The following is a 20026-nucleotide window of genomic DNA, read 5'->3' as shown; positions in this document are numbered from 1 at the left end:
TGAGACGGCGTCAGCCGCTACTTGCTAACGTGGTTGCTAAACAGCAACTTCTCATCAAACAAAACACCTATGAACTCTCACTCGGCTGATTACACGGCCTTTATACTTAATGTGCGGGTTGCGACTATTTGATAATTTGTCCGCACTCCTGAGATGCAAGTACTTCGTTCTGGGCACAGAAATCCTTAAATTTTGCATGTCCATCCAGCCCTCTGCGGTTGACAAAGCCGCCTGCGCTTGTTCTTCTAGCTGCCGTTGTGAGTTACCACGAACTAATAGGACTTGAATTTTGCTGCAGTGTTAGACTGAAGTAAAAAGTGTATAAATTTGAGTCTACAATAAACCATCTAATATTCTATCCTCGTATTTCTTAAACTGTCGATCACAACAACAATTTTATGCTATGAATACCAAAGATACAGCTCTTAATTCATAAAAAAACAATGGAAATTTTCATACGCTACAAATTTTAATTTTCATGTGCCCAAGTAAAATCTGCTCTGGTGAATTAATTCATTGGGCCAAAAGAAAAAAAAATTGTTCAACACTTAAGAGAAATAAAAACATTTAGAAAATTTTCAGAATAATTTTTTTTACAGTGAAACGGTCTTTACTTTAGATATAACCTCTCGTATATTATCACCCCCTCATGTTTGTCAGCAATGATTAACAATGGTTTTTTTTTTGTCAGTCGTGTTTTTTAATTTCTAATATTTATTTCTTGTTATTTAACTAAAAATGGAAGGGTAAATATGACCAAGAATAAATTCGACAAAATCACGTTTTGAAAATTAATTTTACTTTTATGTGTAGAGTTAAATAAAATATCAGGCTAATCCACATATGAATAAATCAATAAATTATAAAATAATTTACATTAGATAGTTTAATTATACTAAATTTTATTAATTAGTCATAAGAAAAATTATTTATTGGATAAAGAATACCAACGTCTAGGTAAAATCAAAGTATAAACAAACGGGAAATACCATATTATATTTTGATCTTAACATACAAAAATTTATTGAAATCTTCTTTCTTTCTAGAGGCCTTTAAAAATAAAAATTAGATTTAAAAATAGCATTTAGGTTTTTATTTAAATAAAGAATTATGTTGGCTGGCTCTCTCCGTCTTTTATTTTTATAAAGGATGATTTAAACTTAACTGTGACTGAAATAGGATTAATATTTAGAAAACAATTAAGAATTAAAATATTTGTTCATTTTTAAGGTGGAAGTTTAAACCTTATTAAAAATATAAATTTTAATTTTAATTATCAAATAGTCTTATCTGAAATAAAATAAAGCAAAAACGAATGCAACGTAATTGTGAAACTATAATTCCTTGACAGATGTATCATAGATGGAAGGGAAGCTACCCCAACCGTAGACCAATTTTTATAATATTATAATTATAATTTAATAGGATTGATGCCTCATGTATCAAGTTTCAAATAATCATTTCAAAATCTACAGAAAATTCTACGATAATATTTTCATCTTAACACATACCCTATAGCTGTAGGTACATACATATTTATAACCTAGATTTTTATAGCATTTTTACATTCGAGGTATCTCTAAACCTTGAGATACGCAAAGAAAAAAATTGGGTTGACAATTTCTTGATTAACAAAATTATAAACATTATCATTATCGATTTTTTTTTTAAAATTTTAAGTGGATAAAATGAATTGGGGACCCGTATAAAGAACAAATTCAAACGAAAGAAAAAACATAAAAATACTATAGGTGAAAGCAATATTATTAATCTGAAGAAACACGCATAAAATGTTACGTAAAACTTTGCTGCCTAACTAGTGTTAAATATAAGAATTCTTCTGTATTTAATGAGTTGTGACATTTATTTGGCATGAGTATTAAGTCGAGGACAGTAAATTTTTGAATTTATTGGCTTAGGTTATTATTACAGACCTAATTATTGGTAAGGACTATTAAATATGTCTGTTCTTGAAACAATTTTTCAAAAATAGTTATTTTAAAATCAAACAGTTAAAAATTACCAAGTTTTTAACTTATATTATTAATTAATTCAAAATATAGTTAATTTTTAATCAGCTAAACGTTTTCTAAATATTTTCTAGGTAAAAATAAATAACAATAAAATATTTATTGAAACTCCTACTAAAAATATTACATAATATATTTTATAGCCTTATAGGTACTTGAAAAAATTAGTTAATGGAAAAAATTAATAAATATTTTACGCATAAAATCAGCTAATTTATTTAAGTTTTCACGTGTTTTGTTTTTTCTAAGTTTATTTTATTTTAATAAATCTTTTTTAAATAAATCACTACAAACGAGAATAGCATTTATTTGATGTTACATAAAAACGCACAAAAAGAAAACAATTATTAAAATGGAAAAATACAAAACGTGTAAAACGCTCTGTTTTCTTTTTCAAAACGGTCAATTAAAAAAAAAACACAGCAAGTAAAAGAATCCTGTTTTACAAAAAAGATGATTTATCAATAAGTTCTTTACATGTCTCACGTGAAATTATGTACTGGTCGACTGAAATGCGATCTTGAAGTGTCAAGTGAATCTAAGGTGGCTGCACACAAATTAATCTTGAAACCTGTTTTGACTCAGAAAGCTAAATTACATCGAATAACTCTAATGTTACATTGCTATATTACAATGTTATATTTTTGTAATTTTGAAAATAGTAAAATAGTCGGAATAATTACAAACCGTATAAATACCAATAGTATACAGAGTTACTAAAACGTTCTTTGAGCAAAAATTCGTAATTCTCACTTAAAATTAAGTGAAAAATAAATATTATATAATGTATTTTAATATATATATATAACACTTATAATGATAGGTTTTTAAACCTAATTGTTCGTTTATATATGTAATCGTCCGAAATGTATGTCTGAAAATTACGAAATGTATTTCTTATGTAAAATAACAGAAACATCAGAATCGCAGTAAAGTTTTTTTAATTATTATTATTATAACGACACATCTGTTCAGCAAGATAATTGAAAAATAAGTAAATATGATGTATTTCAACATTAACTTGCCACAGACCCATCGGCTTAAGACTTCAATGAATTGCATTCCGTACGGCCAGACAGTAACTAAGTCACCTAACTAACTGAAACGATAAGGCAGACCAAGAATATTGTTCCTCAGCAATCTTGAAAAATCACTGATCATGTTATCTAATAAACTTATCGCCAATTAATTCGGGTGCCGATCCAAACGATTTTTATACCGTAGGTTGACCAGAGAGATTTCCTATCGAACGATTTGCAACTTAAGATCATTATATATAAGGCTATTACTTATATACCAGTGTATGTTGAGCATGTTCCACAGTGTTTTTGTTTGGTAGCGTTCAAGAATGTCAATACTGGAGTTTCACGCTGTACTCCACAATTCCCGTAAGTCTAAACAGGCTTCAAACGGATTTATAAATCAATAATTTACTTCCTGCTGAAAGTCGAGATCTATGTCATATCAGCCAGTACATGTGTTTAAACTAGAGATCCAAATGTTTCCGCTAAGAAGTGATATATTTCGCCCAAGAAATTCGCCGATCAAGATGAAAACCCAACTATTTACAGTCTTGAGATGTCACAATCGGAAAATTGAAGATAGAAACAGGTGGGCAGTGTTCATTACGAAGGGTGAACCTGACGTGCTTTGATTTTAGTTCTTTTATTATACATCGAGGAAAACTTCTGAACACTACTGTTTCTCGTCTAGAGCATGATTTAACTTTATAGTCCTCTCTGCCTGCTCCACAGGAGTATGTTGATCCCTAAACCCAAATTGGTGAGCCGGAATGTGATCGTCCACGAACCGCTTCAGTTTTTTTTTCAAAAAAAGCTTTTCAAAGATCTTAGAGAGCACATGAATCAGGCTGATAGATGTATAAGATGTTACTTTTGTGGGTGTCTTTACCCGGTTTTGCTATAACAATTAACTGTGAAATTTTCTAGGGAGTATGAAGAATAAAGGCAAGTTGTCGATGGACGATCTCTTACATACGTTCGTTCAATAGCTACTAAATTACATTTACGATATGAGTAGAAACGAAATTAATTTTTATTTTATTTTTCAATTATCAAAAATATTTTTTCCCATTTCTACATATTTTTTACCAGAAATAAAAATAATAGAAATAAATATGTGAAATAATATAAAGAATTTTGAGATTATTCGTGGATGAGAATTTAGTTCCTAACTGTTATATTGCCTACATGTGTGTACGTTTAATCCAAGAGCGTACGCTTGCGTTAAGAATTTTGAACTTTTTCCAAGCTATGCTGAGTATTCACGTTTCTTAACACAAGTGCCTGACAATCATTCCTCTAATCTTCCTCTTCCTTATAAAAGGGGACTATTTTTTTCTTCTATTCAATCTACTTCTTGAATTAATAGAAAAAGAGATTCTTACACAAATTTGATTTATAAAACACAATTTGTTAATTTATAAGCGCAATTGTTTTGGTTTTAAACAATAACATTACCTATCATCTTAAATTATATAAACAGGAGTTGTTTATATAATACAAACAAAAAATTTTATCGGCGAAGGGACTGAATCAAGAAATCCCTGAATTGGTTTTTTGAAATATTTACTATTGACACGCACATAACCAGCTTTAGACAATTACCCTAGATCAAATTTGAGATATCAGTTCAGTAATAGAAAAGAAGTTTAATTTTAATAATAAGAATAAAACAAAAGATAATTAAGCGTGATAAAAAGAAAAATAATACTGCCTGCATTAATTATTACGATAAAAAAATTGTTTATAATAAATTCGAAAAAAATAACAATATAAGCAGTATAATAAAGGATAACAAATTATTTAAGATTAAAAATAAAATCAGAAAACGACAGTTTATATTTGGGGATTATAAGTAACACAATCGTGGAATAAAAACTTGTTTAACATCAGTTTTGGTTTCAAACAATTGAATAAATAGTTTTTGGATTATTATTTATTTTTAACTGGATTAAAATCATTTCGAAATAATTTGAAATAGTAAAAAATAAGCAGTTTTTTATCGTTTTACAAAATTCGGATTATAAATTCAAGAAATTGGAACTGCTTTTCAAAAATTATTAATAATAAAATTATAGTTTGGAAAATTTCATATTTTAATTGAAAAAAAATTATTTTTTAAATCAATTTTGAGGGTGTACTTCAGAATAGAGTCAATTTATTTAAATTCAAAAAAACATCACTAGAAAAAAGTTTTCTACCAAATTTTATTTAAATTTGGTTTTATTTGTTATAAATTAAATTAACAGTTCAATAAATTTTAATTCGCGCTTCAACTTCCGAGAACTGTTATCAGAATATTTTTTTATAGTAATAATTATAGAATTTTTATTTGGATAAATGTAATCAAAGAAATCCTAAATGTGATAACTATTTTTCATGTAGCGTGATATCAGATTCCTTGAAAATAATTGTAATTAAGATACTATCAAGATTGCATTCAATATTTGGATAATTTAATACTGGTCAGTTATCAGTTAATTTTTCATTTTCCGGCGAATGTAACTTTATAATTGTATTAATGTGGTGATCATGTCAAAAATGGAGTATCGGGTTTTATGCAAATCTTTACGTTTCATCTACATCAGAAACCATGCTTATGGTACGTACGAGTATATCATAATATTTCTTTATCTTTTTTCTTTAAATCTCGCTTAAATATTTCTATATATATATATATATATATGTATATGTATATATGGCATTGATCACATTTTTTTCCAAAATTCGTTAAAGCGACAGTTAAGAGATATCAGGAAAAAAGTAATTTCGATTTTCTTTAAAGGTATTTTGCAGAAAATGTTATTAAAGCAAATTTCCTACCTACAATGAAAAATTTTATTAATTATATAAATTATAATTTTTTTTAATTTTTATAAATTCTATAAAAAAAGTTAAATCAACACCCACCTCTGCAAATTAATATATATATTTCTTATTTTACTCAACTCACAATTTAGTTTAGATTTATTACAAAAAATTTAAATTTATTGTATAAGAGCTATCTAGAAATGTCTATATATTTTCTTTAATTTATAGAACCCGGACCTAAATTACAGAAAATATTTTGAAAATTTAATTTTTTTATTTTAGCTTTTTTTTGATTAGATTTAGAGAAAACTTTAATTAAGCATATTTGTTACGCTTAACCTACATATGAATATATTTAAAAAACCCTTTTTAAAAACTTAATTCCCACCTCTTTTTTGGTTCTATCTTAATTTGTATTATAATTTTTTTTTTGTTTTTTTTCCTTGCATCACCTAAAGGGCTATTAAAATTAAAGTAGCTTTGACACCTGCTTGTGTTATATTTTGTACCCAAAATGAGAAGCAATTTTTCATTGCAGGTGTAGGGTGCAAACACACACACTTTACTACCAGCTTTTTTAAAATTATTTAGGAAGAATGAAATGTTTCCAAATGATTTTAAATCGAAAAGACCAAAAATAAATTTATACGTAGATATGTTTAATTATTTAAATACTTTAGCAGTGTTATTTTAATCTTTGACCTTTACCATTAAGTAATTAAAATAATAAAAATTTGGTTTATATCTTATAAAAAAGTCTACGTGTGCCACTTGTGACTTTAATAGGTATTTTGAAAATTTATAACTTATTTATATGTTTTTAAGTAACATAGTTTATACGAAATAATAACTGGATATTTTTTTAATACTAATTTATATAGACAGCTAACATAATGTTAATATTTATTTTGTTTTTAATACATAAACAATTTTTTTTTAAAATATAAAATACGACATAAAACACTTTGCTCAGTGTAGCAGCTGTTTTCTAATAAATTAAAATATCAGTTTTTTGTGAATACCCTCTCACTCACTCACATTCACACCGTAATATACTTCTATTTTTTGCTCCGTCTGCTATGAATGAATCAGCAGAGCATTCTGCAAATGAAAATGTAACTTGAAAATATGTATTTGTTTTATAGATGCAAGTTAACTGTAAGCAATGTAATATATTACTTCGCAACAGTTTGTGTATTAAACGCTAAATAAGCCCTGAATACAGATATAATATTTTTTAATAAACTCCTGGTGATTAAATTTCGACTCCTTAAAGTGAATAGAGATTTATTTATTAAAATAAAAAAAGCCTGCGTATAATAAATAAATAATCATAAATAATATGAAACCAGTACAAGCGTCAAAATCTCATAACTGATTAAGGGAGACTTGAAACAGATTAACGGTACCCAAAACTGTATGAAAAATGGGATTAAGGATAAGAACAACCAACAGATGGTAAAATTGATGATCTAGTCACTGATAAATCAGAAAACGAGACAAAATCGAATTTTAAAGAACGAAACAGATTTTCAACAATGAAGGTGCAGGTTCAGGATATGATTGTTTAAATCCTTAAAATTAACTTAAAATAAAATAATAAATTTTTATTTGAAAATTTCGAGGTTTAGTATTTGAATTAGTTATGAAAATGATTTTTCGGGTGTTATCTCAAATAACAAAAAATGTTCAGTTACATATCGTATATTTATTTAAAATTTATATTCACCCAATTATTTTTAAAAAAATTACATTCATTTTTCTTTAATTTATCTGGGCTTAAGTGGAAAGGTTTAATATAATTTTTAAAAATAATTACCCCTTTTTGAGACCAATCGACCAGAGGATGTTAGCAGAACCCGACGATGTAAACAAGCTTATCACATGTAAATTTATGATAAATCAAGTTGTTTGATAACTTTACGCACGAATAGGAACTTACGTATCGAAGAACAAACGCTTCTGAAACTCTGAAAGATTATTTCATTGTATATATCTATTAAAAGTTTTCAATATATAAAATTGATACTCCTAGTATAAAATAATTTTTTTACATTTTATTATTTTAAAAAAAATCTTTTTACAGAATTAAATAAATTTGGAATACCTATAGTGGTGGATGTTATGTAAAGTTTTTTTTTTAGTTAATTAATTTGATATGTCATGTACCATCTATACAAAAAACGATTAGTTACACAGTAAATTTAAAATGGTGAATTCTGGTTCTACTAATTATTTTTAAAAAACGATTGATATACTAAAATCATTTAAATTATTCAAAACGCCTACCAATTAAGCCTGTTTCAATATCGGAGGTGCTAGGAGTAATCAAGGAAAGGAAGACATTAAAAAAGACTCCAGGCTTTGATTTAATCACTTATAAGTTATTAATAATGCTTCAGTGCAAGGCCATCCTTTACATAACGGACATTTTCAACGGGATCCTCCGAACAATTTGTTTCCCACCTGAATGGAAATTTTCCCATTTGGTAATAGTCACGAAGCCAAAACTCCACAAGATGTTACTTCCTACAGATCTATAAATCTTCTACCGATACCATCCAAGTAGTTTGAAAAGCGTTTCTCCGGAAGCTGTGATTTGTCTTAGAACGAGAGGAAATTATACCACATTATCAAATTTGAATCAGGAATGAGCACTCACCGTTAAACAGACCCAACATCATATTCAAATGCTCAGACGAGAAAAAACACCACTCAAGAGCGGTTTAGAATGTTCAGCAGGCTTTCGATAAGGTCTAGCGGCCTGGTCTGCTGTATAAGCTAAAACAGAGCCTCCCTCGGCCATTCTCTTCAGTCCTGCGAGTTACCTGGATGGGCTCTGTATAGTTCCTTGTCGCTGTATAGTGAACGTCACTGTCGGTCTACGAATTACAGCTACTGACGAATATTTGTTTTACCTATGGTAATATTTTCGTACATTGGTATTAATGACTGTTTTTATTTTTTTACTTTTTCTTCGTATGATTTATTTCTAGTGCTACATTAACTTTATTTGGACTACCTCTACGAGTGCTTTTCTTACATATGAGATGTTGAACCTTTGTATACTTTAATGAGGGGTTTGATCAGGGACTTCTCTTCACGTGATCATCATAAATCAAATTTATTTACGGTATCCTACGAGGTACCAATTGTAAATGCTAACAGACAGAAAAATGATTAAAAAAAAAATTAGAATTAAATATATATGTATATATATACTAACAACTTTAAAATACATTGGCTGCAGTGTAAAATTCCGATTTAAATTTACTTTTAAAAAAAATTGAGTTGCATAGTTCAAGTAAAATGTATTAAAAATTTATTAAATGTAATCTAAAAAAAGAAGACTGTTCATTTCTTTACAGAAGTTCTACATTTCTAACTAACGAGGAAAGCTTGATATAAAAAACTAAAACAGCTGTCAGTGCTTGTCGCGCCTCTAGCTCTATTTCGTTGCCACCCATTATGTTTATTCTCAAAAGAGAACAGTATGACTTGCATATTTTTTTCATTCTAATAAATATTTATTAATAAATGATGCTGCAATCAGACGTATAATAAACCGTAACGACAATTTTTAATTAAATGTATATTATTAATAAGCTGATTTAAATAAATACCTCTTTTACAATCCTAAGACATACTAGTAAATAAAAAGTAGGTTAATTTTAACAATAAAAAGTACGGAAATTCTAGGAAGGAAATTGAATTTCAAAATAATAAAAATAATGAATTATCTAAACTAAAAACAAAATGAATAATTAATTATTTGTTGAATATAAGAAAAAATTGATTTCGTAGTAGATTTAAGGTGCACTAAAGTCATGGAAAATTGATAATGAACCAGAAAAGAAAAGAATGGACGTTCTTAAAACGGAATATTAGAAAATAGTTTTAATATTTTTATGGCTTAATTAACTTTCAAAATCCACATTAATGAGGTTTTAGGAAAAAACTTAAAGTTACCTGGTAATCTGGTAAAATGAACAATAAACCACATAAAAATTGTCCGATACGTAAAAAAGCAACAAAAAAAAAACTGTTGAGATCATGCATGGAATGGTTGAATTATGCAAACGGAAATATCGTAATAAGAGTGTGTAAATTATCATTAGGTATACAGAATGACGAAACTTTAAGAAGAGTTCTGATAACGGTTTGTTTACTCCTGTTATATATGCTATAGTAAAGGAACACAATGCTAAAGTAATTGTACACAATACGGTAATAATCTCAGAATTTTACACTAAAATGCTATATAGTTGGAATAGTTGTAGTTTTTAAAGGATAGGTAGGTTTTATTAGAGTGAAAGACTCGTATCTCAAAATAAACTTCTATTTTTTATTACATTAAGTAAAATTAGCTAGAATTATAATAAATTACTATTTTGTGTCGTATCAATTTCCAAAATGTTAACAATCTGTGATTCATTAACATTTTTAGGAACAAAATTATTCTTATGTGAGTATTATTTGATATCATATTTTTTATTGTCCCTTTGAGAAGAATTAATTATAAATAAAATGACAACATATAATTTCATTTAAAATATGGCCTATGCGGTAAATAAAAATTACAGATGTCAAAACATAATCGAAACTTTTATGGATCAGCTTCGGAAGTTGTTTTACGCAGTACTTTATTTCAACCTAATTAAAATATATATATATATATATATATATATATATATACAATAATATCCGAAATGCATATAATCATAAATATCCGAGTTATAAAACTTTGCCACAAAATACTTTCTTCAAGTAATTTCTAAACAAAACTTAATTTTAATTTATAATAAAGTTTAAGGTTTTGAAATTATAGTTCTGTTTATAAAATAATTAGGGATATATAAGGGGGAATATATTAATTTGTTAATAAAATATTTATCATACATTTATTTCATCATATTATCGTTGAAAAATACTCGAAAGAGTTGAGTGAATTTGACAGTGGACAGTGTAAATAGCGTTTATTAAAAAAATTAAAAAAGAAAAAATCTTAAAGAAACAGAATGTAACACATTTCGATACTTAAAATATGAAAATTTTCATCATTTAACCAAGCTTATAAGCGTGAGAGAATGCCAAAAGATCTAAAATATTTATTGTGTTATCCCTGAAGTATTTAAAAAAAGATTTAAGTGCATATAAATAACAGATTGAAGTTTATATTAGTGAACTATATAATATTCACATCTCAAATACCTTTGATAGGCGGAAAATTCAACAGAAAAATATTATTGGGAATGGAATTAAGACATTCTGTAACTTTCAAAAAAAATTTGTGGTGAGGAGTGAACATAAAATTCAAAATAAATAATTTAAATAAAAAAATGTATGAAAACATTTTGTTGAAAAAAATAAATATGAAACGGATGATTATTTACTTCGTTAAATTTGCTAACAAAATTGAAAATTTACTTATAAAATAAAATACTAATAAATTTATTAGCAAGAGGAATTGTGTAGTGTAAAAGCAGAAAAGAAAGACGTTTATGAGCGTTTCAAAACAGTTATTAAACGATCTAGGAGAATTAAATTTGACTATTATCAGAGACAAAATATAAACTCTTTAAACATAATGAGAAAAAATATAATAATTATATCAGAATTAAAAGTGGCAGCCAGCCATTAGCTCCATCTTCTAACTAAAGAATTGAACATGAAATTTCACAGCAGAAATCTAAAGGTGTGGCCTTTTGCGGAAAATGGCCCTTACGTTCCAAGATAGTCATAGATGGGAAAACTCTGGAACAGGTGAAAAACTTCAAATATTTTGGGTGTGATCTGTCCTTTGATCGTGAACAAGTGTATACCCGAATTAGATTTTATTTAGATTTATTATAGGTCTCGGGTTCGAATTCCGGTCAGCCATGGGATTTTCACACGCTACAAAAATTGTCATTCATCTCATTCTCTTAAGTTATACCTAACGATAGTCGCGGAGGTTATAAAAAATTAGATTTTATAAAATAATGGCTATTCCTTTACTTACGTACGATAGTGAAGTGTGGACCGACAGCAAATCGGATGATATCCGTATACAAGTCACTGGGATGAGTTTTTTGCGGAGCGTGAAGGGTTGTACGAGAAACTATTGTATTAGGAATGAGGTAATTCGCGAAGAGAATAAGTTAAAATCGATCATCGAAACGATCACACGATATCGATAAAGATGGACGAGTCACCTGTTACAAATGCCTTAAGTTAGATTGCCGTTGTGTGCGCGGTATTATAAGCCGGATGGATGAAGAGATCTCGGCAGACCGAAACGTCAATGATGCCGGAACAGGCTAATCGATCCTAAATCATGGAGGAGGAAGAAAATTTATATAATTTAAAAAAAACTACTTAAGACTTATAACTATATTTAAGATGTCTAATAAATATAAATACTTATTAAATAAAATATGCCAGAAAAACCTTTTAACAAGAGAAATGACAAAAAGATAATATTACCTGCTTGTAGTATTGTTTGATTCGGTAATTTTAGCGAGAAATTTGATACGTTTTATAAGCGTTTCAAAATTAATACGATAGTCATTTTTTTAAACTATAGCTGCTTAGCATTTTTTTTAAACTTTTTCTTTATAAATTTATTGTTTTATCATTTATTGCCATAATTTATCACAAAAGAATTGTCTGTAATTTCTCTATAAACAGAAATGGGATAATCGTATTAAAAACAGCAATCTATTTTAGTAATAGTAGTGTAGCTATTTTAGCCAAATATATTAATATTAGAATATGAAAATAAGCCAACCCCACAGAAATTTAGAAGATATTTTACACTTCCTGTTCGCCAAAAGGATCGGGTGCGTAATGAATATTGTTCTCAGAGAAAATAGTTGAACTCTTCTAATACAAGAAAACTGAAATAAATAATGTTTGCGACATTAAGAGAATGAATCAGATAATATCCCTTATTGGTCATGCCTTTATTTATAAATAAAATTCTTTTGCAGTAAAATAAAATGTGTCCGATTCATATGGTTATTTTAGTTCTTAAGATTTGTTTTTAATAAGATATAAATGTTTCGAATATTCCTATCATTTTCATAAAATTGGTAATTTCATACGTCTTTTTGAAAGATTACATTAAAAATGAGGTGTTTTTAAACATCAAAATTGCTAGTATATACTAAATTAATTGATGTATCACGACTAGTTATACAAAACATATTTTTTCCATTAAAAATTAATGAATTTCATAGATTTACAATACCAATTAGAAATAAATATTTGATAAGGAATTTTATATGAAGGTTGCCAAGTTAGTTTGCACATGCATGTAGTGAATTAAAGTTAAACAGCAGCTGCTGCTGTTGTTGCAGTATACAGCAAAATTGCATTATAACATATGGTAAATTCATGTAGACTAATAATAAATTATAAGATACAGACCAAATATATATATATATTTGTGATTTGTAAGATAGAAAAGCAGCTTTGCCTTATTTAAATCTCATATTTTCTAGTTGTAGTTTAAAATGCTTAATCAAAATAATTTTCATTCGAAAAAATTGTATACATATATAATCAATTTTACATAAAGTTTTAGATTTACTTAATTAGTTATATGATAAATATTTAACTATTCTGACCAACTAAACAAAAAAACAGACAAAAAAACTTAGTTTATACTTTTATTTACGTTTACATAATCGTGTAATAATTTGTAAAAAAAAATAGGCTGCATGAGTGTTTTATTATTACTAGCTTGAGGGCGTGCCTGTGGCACGCCTCCGTGAAAATTGATATAGTGAAAGTTAAATTAGAAAATTTAACAGTAGAAATTGATACTAACGAATCGGGATTTTCCGCTAGTGATCGGTACATTCCGGTGCCTACTTTTTCGTTATAGTTCATTATTTTATGAATTAAAAACAATCACATAAATAAACAAAAAATATGTAAAAAAGATGATTAAAATACCACTCTTAAATTTAACGCACCACAAATTAAATTTTTTTTTTTCCTGAGATTAATTTAAGCGGTGGTTTAATTTTTTTATTTTTATTTATTTTCTACTTTTTAGTGCATTTAATGAGTGGTTAAAAAAAAATTAAATATTTTTTATGCTCTACCTTTTAGTCTTCATAAGTTTATACTTTACAGCTGTGCTAGCGCACAGGATTGAGCGTATTTAGCGAAAGATCAGATCGGTACGTTTTACGGTAGGCGAGTGCAATCAGGACACAGGGCTAAACTATTTGGATAACCAAGATACGGTAGATCAAAAGTGTACCCGATGCATTAAACAGTTAGTGCTTGACCTGCTGATATATACGCCGTTTAAATTGTGAAAATCGGACGAGCGGTTGCCGAGATATTACGGTGGCACACCATCGCAACCTGATATCAATTTCCGAACGGCGCCACGGGGGCGCTTGAAAATATTATCATCCGATGGGTACCACTGGGAGCGAATGCGGTATCATCGAAGGAATCGAACATTTTTTCTGAGCGCTACGACCGACCGTTTTTGAGATATTTGCGATTTTCGTCCGAAAATTCGGATCCGGTTAAAAAGTATTAAATTTTTCCAAAACCTCGATATATATACGGTATATCGATATATAATAATGTAACAAGTATAGATCTGACCACCAAGAGACATGTACTAACGATCGGTATTTTCCGTTAGTGATCGGTACATTCCGGTGCTAAGCTAAGGGGACGTACTCACAGACACACATACAAATACCGTTTAGTAGGATGGGATACATTTTATCTATTCATAAATTCTAACCTGTTATTAGTAGTAGTTTATTTGATCAATCTTGAAGTTTTAAACTAACTGACCGTTCATTTTAAAATTAGTATTTTGTCTTCCATAGAACTAACTGGTGTAATTTAATTTAATTCCCTTCTTTTCAACTGACAGTGATACGTTAATAATAAAATTTGAAATTTCATACAAAAAGAAAATGATTCGGAAAAATATAAAATTTTGACTATTTTTTTTACATTTTGTAATTATTAGATTTCTTCATTTCATTCCATCTCTCCGCATTTATTTGAAGAATAAAATCCGCCATACAACAAAATGTAATGTAACTCTTGAATTTTTTTCACGGTGTACGCTGTTTTATCTATATAGTTTAATAAAATTAAAATTTAATTCAACATTTTATATTTTTTGTCTTTATTGAATGTTTGAATTAAATTATATTTATTTTCTAAATTGAAGAAACTAATCTTCCTTGTTTATATTCGTTTAAAATTTACTACGTTATTCGTAAATTAGTGTAAAAATATTTTAAGTATTTTACTTAAAAAATAAATTAATAAACTAGAAAGTAAAAGATTTTTAAATACCGATTATTAAAACTAAAATCCATTGTTTTAATTAGTTTTTTTTTTGTTTCTAATGCATATAAAATTTTTAGATAAATGAAAATCACAGTAATGCATTACGTTGATTTCCAGCCGGTAAATCGTATTTTATAACAATTTTATCTCGATCGTTTATGTGAATTCCAGCTCATCAGAAATCAACATCTGATACGATCTTCAAAAGAATTTAGTAAACGTATTTAAATACTAATTTTGATTTAGATAGACGATAAATTATTATATTTTGCTATACAAAGATGTTTTCTTTAAGCTGAAATGTTTAAACGCAATTTATTAAACCGCGATGTGACGTTTAACAAGGATTAAATATTTTTTACGCGAAAGAATTTTAAAATAAAAATAAATGTATTTTGTATTTTAAACAACAGATAAAAAGTAAAATAAAACAAGAATTGAAACGAGACACGACATATGAAATAAGATAAGTTTTAAAATAAGATAAGTGTTATTTTCTGTTTCTAATGTCGTATGATAAATGTATGTTGTTTTCTTGTTATGTCCAGGTACGGTGAATGCAAACGGTGAAACGAAACGTCAAAGGACATCCTACACGAGATACCAGACACTGGAACTGGAGAAAGAGTTCCATTTCAACCGATATTTAACTAGGAGACGAAGGATCGAGATCGCGCACGCGCTGTGTTTGACAGAACGACAAATAAAAATATGGTTTCAAAATAGAAGAATGAAGTGGAAGAAAGAACATAAAATGGCAAGCATGAACGTCATTCCGTATCATTACCATATGTCTCAACCTTACGCCAACCCTTACCAATTTACGCATTTGACCACCTAATTTCCAACCACAACCTACCCTTAAGCTCAGCCGTTAATGAAATTTATCTATGAATAGACTGCTTATATAGGTAATTATATTTGTTCAAAAAACAACAAATATTTTTAAAACAATACAAAAAAGATTCTCTTATTACATTCCAACCGTGTGTACACATGTATATATAAATTGTAAAAATAATCAACATAATATTCAATTACGCTAATTATTAACCTATTTTTTTAAAATTACTAAAAAAATTTAATCGTACTTTAAACTAAAACCTAAGGATCTAATCACGGGTAAAAAGTGTTAAATTTACTTTAAAATGTATATAGTTTTCTATTTAATATTTTAATAACATATGTTAAATACAATTTTCTATCCAATAACTTATCTCAAATTTACCTGTCAGACAGATTAATCGATTTACGATTAGTAAATACCGAAAGAAAATACATGAATAAATGAAAGCATATTGGAAACTATTTTTGATACTGCAACAATTATAAGACCTTTTATTTAAAAACAAGCATTAGTTTGCATTTATTCGTCTAGTGTACGTAGGCGTGAACATCAATGATTTAATTTATTATAGTTTATCAATAAATAAATGAAAAAAGTATTGAATTTTTTTCTATTGATTTTTAATATTAATACCGAGTACATTTTACGGAATATTACTTTTATTTGTATTTGTTAAAGGGTTTTTTTTTTAATTTTATTAACAAAAATTTTAATAAAGATTGACTGATATTAATTTAGATTTATAAGAGAATCACTTGTATTTAAAAAAATATTTTATATTAATATCAATTCTTTTAAAAATAATTATAAATTTATGTAGCATTATAAAATTAAAAGAAATGTTACATTTTAAACGTCATCGGTCGTGTAATTCATTATTCGTTAAGAACATATGCGGTTCTTTAAAACGAACTGTGCAGATCGTACATCATTTTGATAATCTGTGCATTACATTTTCTAATTTTATAAACTTTAATAATTTTATTCATTAAATTTTTTTACTAGATCAAGATCGATCAGCTATTTTGTTAATGCCCATTCATTTTTTGAAAACCAGCGAAGAGTTTTGAATTTAATTTTTTTTGTCGATAAAAATCTTTACTAATGTTTACCTATCTCAATTAATTTAAAATAAATTACTGATTACGTTCCCTCATAAATAAAAACAACGTGGATAAATAATTTTTTTTATAATTTTCAAAAGAATTGATATTTATATTTTAAAGTAGATTACTTAAGAAAAATAATAATTACTTATAAATTACATAAGTAAAAAGTAATAAAATACGGCTGTAAATCGCTAAGGGATAATTAGGTTGTTATCGGATAAAACAATTATAGACTTTAAAACATACAAACTTTAAGTGTTTTATTTATGTATATTACAAACCTATATATGTATAAAAAGGCTGTTTCTTTTTTGTTTTTAGAAAAAATAAAAAGAGAACAAGTGTTAGTGATTATGCTTTAAAGTACATAAGTAAATAATTAAAAAAAAAAATATGTGTATTATAATGGCAATTATAAGTGAACAAAGTTCGTTGTAATTTATAAATTCATACTGTACTACATATAATAATAATAATTTTGTCATACAGTAATACCAAATCATCACACAATGAGAGGTTGATATTCAAAAATAAATAAAAAATTGAAAAATCATTTGAGATACAAGATATCGTGTAAAGTGTGTGAGGTTATTAATTAAAATAAATAATAATAAAGACGCTATTTAATTAGTGAAATTTATATTAATTATTTTTCATTGTTATTATTAATCACCCGATCGTTATGGGTGAATTTATGTGATTTGATTTTAAGTAGAGGAAAAGTGGTTAGACTAATGTACATAAATATATATATATTTAAAACTACTTATTAAGTATTGTGTGTGTTTGTGTGCGCGTGAAAGAGTGTATGTATGAGATTTTTATGTATAAACTTTACAGTTGATATAAAAAAGATTTATTAAATATAAAAAGTTTAATGCAGATGTTATAATCATTATAACAATGAAAAAAATCTTTATAAAAATGAAAAAAAACTGTTGTAAAAATAATAATTAATAAATGAAATTTATTTAATTATTTAAATATTAATTAATAATAATTACATTTACCTTTTTAATTATAAACTATAAAATGTTATAAATTAAGAATTTTCTATACTTTTCTTTAAAAAAAAAAAATAATAAAAGATCTACCTATAAAAAGAGTATACCCGAATATTTACCTTGATAAATCTTCTGTATACATTCAAGAAATATTAATACGATGAAAGTAAAGTTAGATTTATTATGTTTTTGCTGCATTTGGACTCTGATATTAATTTAAAGAATTTTATTTTACAGATAAAAATTCAAGAGAATGTGTTTCTCTTTAATCGAGTAACTTTTATTTTTATCTTTTATGTATAAATATAGTTTCATAATCTAATAGCACTCTTTACGCTTAACGTGATCGTATTTTTTTTTCAAAGATTGTTTATCTTCCTTTCAATCTACGATTAAAATAAATTTTTTATGCAAAAAATTATTTTAATTAAATAAAAATTGACTATTAACTTAGAATAGAAGAAAGTTTTAATTATTTCCGAATCCTAAATTTTAATTAAAATTAAAAAAATTTATATGAAAGATTAGTTTATCGGTTTTTCTGCAAGTACAATTTATTTTTCTTTTACGTTAAAAAGTAATTATTTAGGTAAATCAAAAGTGATTAAGGAAAATTAGTAAATTTATATAAAAATATATGTTTAAAAAAAAATGAATAAAAATGTAATTTTTTTTCCGTTTCAAATTCTATTTATTTTTTCCTAATAATAAAGACTGTAATTTGAAAATTTCGAACTTTAAATTCACTTACAATTCACCGAAACGTTTAAACGACTGTTACATAAAGTGTATTTTCCTATCTAAATCCATTTTTGTAAACTGAAATAATACGTAAATATAATATAAAATTATACATTTAAATTATTTATTAAAATTAAGAACTAATAACTAATATAGGTAAAATTAATTTTAGGAAACTGTTAGAAGATAAAACTCGACATTTTAATTTTATAATTAACTGCTTTGCGATTTTATATTTTTATCAAATAAAAAATTATTTGGCAAATTCTTTAAAATAATTTAAAGAATAGAAATTTAATATAAACTACAGGAAAATTTTTAATTTTACAGTAAGGTAAAATAAATAAGTTTAAATTTCGGATTGATAAGTTTTTCTTGACAAATTATTTGTTAGTAAATTTTTAAACATTACAAAAAAATATATTAAAAAAATGACCTTACATAACAAATTTCCGATCTTCGAAGTTTAGTGTTTTTTTTTAATTTAATGATTTAAAAAAACAATTTTAACTGAACTTCTAAAAATTCTCCATTTTACGATAATTAATAAGTATATACTTATTGCACTAAAACACATTTTAAAAATTAATTACCACGAATACAAAGCATTTATAATGTTGAATATAATTATTAATTTAATAAGTTTTATATATTAAATAATGTTTAAAGATCGTTCTGATTACTTACGGCTTTAGTAATAAAAATACGTCACTATCTTTGCTTGGTTTTACTTCCGGTGAATTTCTCGATCTTTGAAGCTAATGAATTTTTTTTTACAAAAATATTTAAATGAAGGACCAATAATATTCTAATTCCGTAAAATTATGGTTTTAGGTATCGTTTAAAAAAAATTATTTAACATCTTGGTTAATGTACTAGTATTTTAAAAAACTTCAATAAAATAATTTATGTAATAAATATATCAAGAAATTAATGGATACATTTTTGACAGAGAAACAGTTTTGTGTTAAAAGTAAATATTTACTTTTTAACTATATCTAATCGAAGCATTTTTAAATAATAAATAAATAGATAACAGACCTACTTAACCTTAAATATTACTGCCATCGCACTAGTCATGGAAATGTTAATATACCCTACTATTTGTAATAATTATAAAAAGTAATTCTAGATTCATAAA

The 20026-nt window shown here is 26.3% G+C and overlaps 1 protein-coding gene across 1 annotated transcript in view; it reads left to right on the top strand.

The window, feature by feature from the left end:
• Window positions 1-18197, top strand: part of Scr (homeobox sex combs reduced) — a 126200-nt gene extending 108003 nt beyond the window's left edge. The window contains exon 2 of the mRNA XM_075375512.1: window positions 15733-18197. Within this exon, the coding sequence (XP_075231627.1) occupies window positions 15733-16025 (293 nt within the window). The 3' untranslated portion in view covers window positions 16026-18197. The remainder of the gene's footprint in view (window positions 1-15732) is intronic.
• Window positions 18198-20026: the final 1829 nt, after the last annotated feature.

The sequence above is a fragment of the Lycorma delicatula genome, chromosome 9 (genome assembly GCF_047948215.1).
Source record: "Lycorma delicatula isolate Av1 chromosome 9, ASM4794821v1, whole genome shotgun sequence".
Lineage (NCBI taxonomy): Eukaryota > Metazoa > Arthropoda > Insecta > Hemiptera > Fulgoridae > Lycorma > Lycorma delicatula.
This window is presented reverse-complemented; position numbering and strand designations above follow the sequence as displayed.